This window comes from Acanthochromis polyacanthus, chromosome 22, assembly GCF_021347895.1.
Source record: "Acanthochromis polyacanthus isolate Apoly-LR-REF ecotype Palm Island chromosome 22, KAUST_Apoly_ChrSc, whole genome shotgun sequence".
Lineage (NCBI taxonomy): Eukaryota > Metazoa > Chordata > Actinopteri > Pomacentridae > Acanthochromis > Acanthochromis polyacanthus.
In genome coordinates this window covers 27,782,699-27,790,208 of record NC_067134.1, presented here as the reverse complement: position 1 = coordinate 27,790,208, position 7,510 = coordinate 27,782,699, and the positions used below count along the sequence as shown (strand labels likewise).

At 43.5% G+C, this 7,510-nt stretch overlaps 1 protein-coding gene across 1 annotated transcript in view; it reads right to left on the bottom strand.

Moving 5' to 3' along the window:
• Positions 1-713: 713 nt before the first annotated feature.
• The window catches only part of LOC110966274 (beta-1,3-galactosyltransferase 1-like), an 82,129-nt gene continuing 75,332 nt past the window's right edge, over positions 714-7,510 (bottom strand). Inside the window, 3 exon segments of the mRNA XM_022215591.2 lie at positions 714-1,655; positions 1,658-1,903; positions 1,906-2,839. Coding sequence (XP_022071283.2) covers positions 1,594-1,655; positions 1,658-1,903; positions 1,906-2,578 — 981 coding nt within the window. The 5' untranslated portion in view covers positions 2,579-2,839 and the 3' untranslated portion in view covers positions 714-1,593.

Genomic DNA, 7,510 nt, shown 5'->3' with positions numbered 1-7,510 from the left:
CCGTACCTGTAGTACCGATGCTACGGGTCCGTACCGCTAGCGTCTACCGGGAGTCACATGACCAGATCTTGCGTATCTGATTGGCAAATGGCAAGTGCCGTATCCGTAGTCCACAGGCTACGGGTACGGGTCTGTACCTCTAGCAACAACCTTAAATATATTTTATTCTCTAAAATATTTTTAGTAAAATATATCCATAACATATATAAGATAATACATATTATGAGTTTTCCTTCATTTTTTCTCATTATATATATATATATTATATATAATATAGAAATGTAGGTAGAAACATTAGAAAATATTAAATTTATTTATAGAAATAATTTAAATAAGTTTCAGTGAAAGTGATGCTGTATTTTTGCAGCAGTGGGCTTACAGGTTAAGACATCACGTATGAAAACAGCCATTCAGCTGCCAATAACGCAGACGCTACATTTGATTTAATCACGTTTCTGCAGTCCGCTTACCTCTGGTCCACGCACACCAACACCTGGTGGAAAAGTGATGATTTCAGTCGCTGATGTGTTGAGAGCCGGGAGCACAGCTGCCGACTGAACAACAGTCCTAATCAGAGGCTTTCACTCCTCCAGCTCCTGTTTTCCCTCAGAGAATAATCAGCCCTGTGAGCACGCGGGTTAGGCCATTCAATCAGGCTGAATATTAACTTTTTTATATTGTTTTCTGGAATAAATACAGCGTCAAGTCTTATAAAAGCCAGTTTATTTAATCTCAAGTAATTGAAAAGAAGAAAGCACTCAGAAATGTAATATTTTCCCCAGAACACACCTCCACTGTTCTTACAGTACATCTGCTCTCCTTCATGTTCAAGTAATAGAAAATCTAATAGTCTGAAGCCTGCTCACAGCACTGCCTGAGACAAATAACTGCACATTACACATTAACAGAAGTTACATTCACTTGGGAATGCAAGCAGCCGATGTATCTTCAATCTGTTCACTTCGCTTTTTATTTTTTCTCGTTGCACAATACAAAGATCTGTGGATCCGCCGTAAGAAAATATGTCTGATTCTGAGGAGAGTAGAGCTCAGTCTGCTCTTTAATGCTCCTAAGCTGCTTCCCTAGAGCGACAGCGGCATGATACACGTGTTGGAAATAAGTCATCACACCGTAAACTCACCATGATCGGCACGATGACGACGGCTGCTGCGCTGCCAGACAGTACATCCAACATCTACACCTTGTTCAGAAAGCACAACAACTGAAAATACATGAACATTCACAGTTCAAGCTTGTGACGAACCCGACAGAGAGGGTTCACAGGAGGGCGTTTATTAAGGAACAGGGGACAGTTTGTGGAAATGAACCAAAACCTTTATGTTTCCTGTCTTGTAAGCAGAGACACTCACCATCTGCACACTTTAGGAAAACACATTTCTAGCTTTGTGCCTTGTTTGAGAGTCTGTGAGCTGAAGTAGCAGTCACACAAGAGAATGCAGCTGAGTTTGCTTTCCTGGAGAAGGACTCAGCAGCAGGATGAAGCCCTGGACGCCTTCTTCAGCTCGGTGCTACGTGCTGTACAGCCCCTGATGGACATAAAAGGACAGTTCCTCCCTGATTCTAACAGTCCTGCTAACATTTCAGGTGTTTCTTGCTGGTCATGTCATTCCAGATGCGGTGCATCTCCTCGGGGAGATCTGGTGGACGGTGACCACCCGGCGGTAGCGGCAGAGGCTGTAGGCCATCTTCCAGTGGTTGAAGCCGCTGTTCTGGAAGGGGTGGATGCCCAGCTTGCGGAGGCACACGCCCACGTAGACGTCCTCCAGGTGCAGCAGCCTGGTGTGGAGGGACGTCTTGTAAATGAGCTCGGCCACGTCTGCTGAGAAGACGTAGCCGGTGCCGGAGCAGAAGGGCGGGTACTTGCTCTCCGGGTACAGATCTCTGGCATGTACCATTTGCTGCGCATGTCTCTGATCGGCCCGCCGTTGATCACGTAGCCGGTGAAGTACCTCCTCCTGGGCTTGGTGGTGGGCTTGAGGAGGTTGAAGATGAGGTTCTCCATGTTGACGAAGATGTCGCTGTCCGTCTTGAGGACGTACTGAGCCTTGGGGCAGAAGGTGGCCACCCAGCGCATGCCCATCAGCGTCTTCAGCGTCAGGTTGTGGTAGGAGTCGATAAAATCCTCCACTACGATGTCATGAAAGATCTGACTCTCCTGCTCCACCATCTGGTTGAGGACAGCGTCGGTGCTGCGACCCAGCAGGAACAGAGTGACCACACGAACATCTGGAAACGTGCTCTCGTCTCCCCATGTCTCTCTGATGGCCTGACGGGCGTCAAACTCCTTGTGGGTGGTGCTGATGAGGATGACGAGGAACGGGGGCTCCGCCTCGCACTTCTTCTCCTCATTGATGAGGTAGCCGAAGTCGTGTGGGTTGAGAGAGCGTGTGCGGATGTTGCTGAAGGTGGAGTTCTTGTTGGTCTTGGACGTCTTGCGTATCGGGATGTTGAGCTGGCCCACGTAGGAAGTGGAGGGGCGGGACACACTGAGGTACCACAGAGCGCTGGCCCAGCAAACCACTGTCAGCAGGTACAAGCAGGAGACCTTAGAAGGCATCGCTGTGCGCTCGGCTAGTCAGTGGCTGCAGGGTTGGAAAGGTCGAGGCCCAGCCTCCATGAGTCGGGGTAGATCCGGCGGCGCAGCTTGCGGCTGCCTCCGCAACACGGCTGACATTAATTTCAGATAATGGACTCCTCGGCTGTCTAGTGTTGGTCTTGTTGTTGAGCAGCAACACTGCAGAGGTTTCCTGTCATGTCCTCGGCCTCACTGAGTCCCATCGCAGCTCGCAGAAGGAATTTCACCTCCGTGTGACAGCGTCTGAAAAAGAGGAGACAGACAGACATGAAAACCTCAGAGGGAAGAAGAGCACACGGACTGGAGGTGAACGGCAAGCAGACGGATCTTCTACCTAAAGCTGTTTATAGCAGGAGGGCCTGAGACATATTCAACGACACTTCTTGCTGCCTATTCATTACAGCCCATAAATCAGTCCAGAGTGTCGGCTCAGTGCCACAGACAGTTAGCCCATCGTTCTATCAGAGCTCTGATGAGAGTGCTGTGGTCTGAACATCCCACCAACACTCTCTGCCTCCACTCTGACCACTTTCTGTTTGCTGTTTATCTCCCTCTGATCCCCCGGACCGGACTCAGGCTGGCGAATCAGAGCTACTCCGGCAGAGAAACTGAAACGACCTCGTGGGAAAAAGATTAATATCCTCTTCCTCTCATTCCCCCGGTTCCACTCACCCATTTACTCCCTCCTCTCCTCTCCCAGCCTTCCCCCAGCATGCCGTCAGTGAACCCGACAGTGTGGATTTTACATATCTTCCTGGTAATGAGCTGTTCCTTCGTTAGCCGGCCGTTCACCGCTGCAACTTTTAGTCTCTGCTCTAATTGGACACACCGACGTGGGCCATAAGGACGAATTTAAACCCCAAACATGGAATATTTATGGCATTCAGACGGATTCAGATGTCAGTTTGCATTCAGAGGCTGAAACTGAATCTAATCCTGCTTTAAAAACACGCTTTTATTCGCCTCAGACATAATCTCCTGTGAAGCGACGGCAGCCCTCGTCTTGTTATTCTGAGGAAATGTGTTCTTTTTTATCATAACTGCATAACTGATGATGAATGGAGGAAGTGCTATAGATTCTATTACAGATACTGAAATATGCAGAGATGCTTCCTCCTCCTTTCATCAGGCCACAGATTTCTTCGTGTCTTGCGGGGCTCGAAGCTTCTTCGTCTCATCAGGACTTCTCTCCAACCTCCCCCCATCTCTCCCCCTATCTCCCCCCCTTCTGTCTGAAGAAGAGTCATCAATCTCACGGTCCAGTAGAATCCATCTCATCAGGGCTGCTTTTCCACACCTCCTCCCTCTCCATCCTCTCAATCACTCTCTCCTTCTCTACTCCAGCGGGCGCCTTGATCCATCTTCATATGTCTCGCTGCCTCCCTCCCTCCCTCCTCCTCGTCCTTTCTTTGTTTTTTTATTGGTTTTGTCTGCTTTCAACTCCTCCAGCAGCCCTCTTGTTCCTTCCTTCACCTTGGCGGCGTGTCCTAACTTCAGCATCCTCTCCTCAGAGCTCGGCTTCAACTTATCGACAGATTCTAGAACAATCAGTCTCCCTGAAGCCACTCCATCTCCCCTCCTCCATCTCCCCACAGCTCAGACAGAATCACTAGACCAGGGGTGTCCAACATGAGGCCCGTGGTCCAAAAGTGGTCCTCCAGAGGGTCCAATCCGGCCCTCAAAGTGGAAAAATTACAGGGAAGACATTAACTGCAGATTGTAAATTAGTAAAACTATAAATTTAAAATCATTTCTAGACCATGACAAGTTGTTTGGATCATAAAGTAAAATACTGGATTGTTCTTTTGTCTGTTTTTGGTGTTTTGTGTCTGACTTTTGGTGTTTGTCTCATGTTTTTTTTATGGTTTTGCGTTCCCTTTTGTCTCGCTTGTGTTTTTCGGCTCATTTTTGTCATTTTGTGTTTCGCTTTGTTTGTCGCTTTGAAACTTATTTGTCTTATTCTTTGTCTCTTGTTTTGTTTCACGTCGTTTGTCTCACTTTTGCTATTTTGTGCCTCATTTTTGTAATATTTTGTCATATTTTTGTTGTTTTTTTGTATTTTTTGTCTGACTTTTGTGTAATTTTTGTCATTTTGTATTTCACTTTATTTGTTCTTGTGTATTGTCTGTGCCGTTTTGCTTTTTGTCACTGTTGTCATTTTTGATCTCATTGGTGTAATTTTTTGTCTCGTTTGTGTCGTATTTTGTCTTCTTTTTGTCTCGTTTGTGTCGTTTTTTTGTCTCGTTTGTGTCATTTTTTGTCATTTTTTGTCTTGTGTCATTTTTTGCCATGTGTCATTTTTTGTCTCGTTTGTGTCATTTTTTGTCTTGTGTCATTTTTTTGTCATTTTTTGTCTCGTTTGTGTCATTTTTGTCTCGCTTGTGTCATTTTTTGTCTTGTGTCATTTTTTTGTCATTTTTTGTCTCGTTTTTGTCATTTTGTCTCGTTTGTGTTGTTTTTTGTCTTCTTTTTGTCTCGTTTGTGTCATTTTTGTCTTGTGTCATTTTTTGTCTTGTCATTTTTTGTCATTTTTTGTCTCGTTTTTGTCATTTTTTGCCTTGTTTGCGTCATTTTTTTGTCTCGTTTTTGTCGTTCGTTCATTTTTTTGTCGCTTTGTAACCTTTTTGTTGCATTCTTTGTTCAGTCGGGCTGAATGTGGAACCCAAACTAAGATGACTTTGACATTCCTGCACTAAATCACCGTATTCATCTCCTTTATTCGACCTCCCTCCCTCTTTCCTCCCGGCTTGTTTTCACCTTAAGGAGGCTCTCTTATTTTCATAATCCCCCACAACGACTTTACACTCATTTTTCCGCAGCCTGAAATAACCAACATCCGTCCTTGGCGATGCACCTCACGGAATCCTGAGACCCGACTTCACCTCGGAGCAAATTGAAAGACGGCTGTATCGCTTCATGCCGCCGTGTCACTTTGAATTACATTAGAGCTCGGAAGACGCCCTCTCCTGAATACGTTACACTTCCGAGGGAAAGCCAGGGCTGTGGATCACAGTTTTTAATTGCGGTGATGGAGTTCCTGCAGTTGGAGATATTCTGTAATTCACAGACTTCACAATCCACCGACCTGCTGCTGATGAAGCACGGAGGATAATTAAGGCAGATTTGTGCCTGTTGAGTGTTTGTCTGAACAGAAAAACCTGCATTAAGATGTTACAAACACTCTGGGTTGCCTTCTTTGCTGTGTTAATAGTTTGCTAATGCTCTTTATCCTGCTATGTACGCACGCAGACACACTCCAGTTTATTAAACACATCGGCTTAAAATTAATGCAGTTTAATCCGAGACACCGCTACAGATCCTCCGCCTTTAAAATTAGAAAGTTGGAACAGTTTATGAGGTGTTCCGATTCAACTTCATGATAATTCTGGAGGAGGCGGTTTGTGATGTAAAATAAGACGAGGATGTGTATCGCAATGCGAAACTAGAAAAGCCCTCAGCGAGCACAGTCCTCCTCCAAAGCTGCACTTCTCTACAATAAACACATCTTCAGGTGATCTTTTCTCGGTAAATTACTGATCAGAGAACGCCCTCACTCTCACGTACATGTTACCATGGTTACCACATGATTTGCATCACCGTACGTCGCAACTTTAAAACGGTTTCTTTGTCAGTTTAAGACCAACAAGACGGATTTAATCACAGCTTCTGAGTTGGAGCTAAAATGACCACAATGAAAAACTCTCCGCACTGCAAAAACTCTAAATCTCACCGAGTCTGTTTGTCTTATTTTTAGTCTAAATGTCTCATCCCACTTGATTTAAGATAAATTCACTGAGCAAGAGACATTCCAGCAGACGGAGGGGCTTGTTTTAAGGCGACACATCTTAAATATCTCGTTCAGTCAAATAATCTGGAAATGATCTTGTTTTAACCCTCGTGTCGTCCTGCGGGTCAAATTGGCCAATTTTAAAGTTTAAAAATGTAGAAAAAAATAATAATTTTCATCGTGAAATTTTCACATTTTTAAGGAAATTTTTGAACATTTTTTGATGGAAAAAAGAAATGAAAAAAAAAATTTCTTTAAGAACATTCACATAAAAATCAACCAAAATCCAGCGAAACTCGCTGGATTTTGGTTGATTTTTATGTGAATGTTCTTAAATAAATAAAATATTAGAAGTTTTCCTGATATATATGGAAACACTTTAAATTTTTTTAGGATTTTTTTATTCATTTATATTAAATATTAAATATTTACAATTTTCATCGATTTTTTTATTTTTGTAAATTTCATTTCTTGCTTAAATTGGGGATTTTTAAAAAAAAAAAAAAAAAAAAAAACATTGAAGGGAAACCTTTAAGGATTTTTCTTAATGAAGATTTTTTTAATACAAATTTGGGGAATTTTTTGCTGATTTTTAAAAAAAAAAAATTCAGACAAGGAAACAATATTTTCTGGTGCTGTAAATGAGGACAGCAGGAGGGTTAAGACACTTAAGCTTGACAATCCTGGTAAAACAGAGCTTAAAATAAAACTTCCCAGCTAATTATAAGACCTCAATATTCTAAATATCACATCTTATTTCTAGAAACCTTACCAAGACATTTTTTACTTGTTCTACTGGCAGATTTTTTCACTTATTTCAAGGTAAAAGTTCTTTGAAATAAGTCTTTTTTCCTCGTTTCAGCAGGTTGAGCTGAATCACATCCAAAAGGTTAAAGATCCCCTCCAGGCGTGCTGTGGAAAAACGCTCCGCTCTGAATATTAATCTGGTTTCCGTAACGGCTGTGACATCACAGATCAGTCAGGTTTCAGGTGTCATCCTTCAGAGCTCAAACACTGAGGAGAAGAATCATTGATCAGGGCAACACATTATGATGAGAAATGAGGCAGTTAACGGCCTAAAACGGGCCATAGCGTCATTACGAGGTCGATGACTGCAGGTCCTGTTT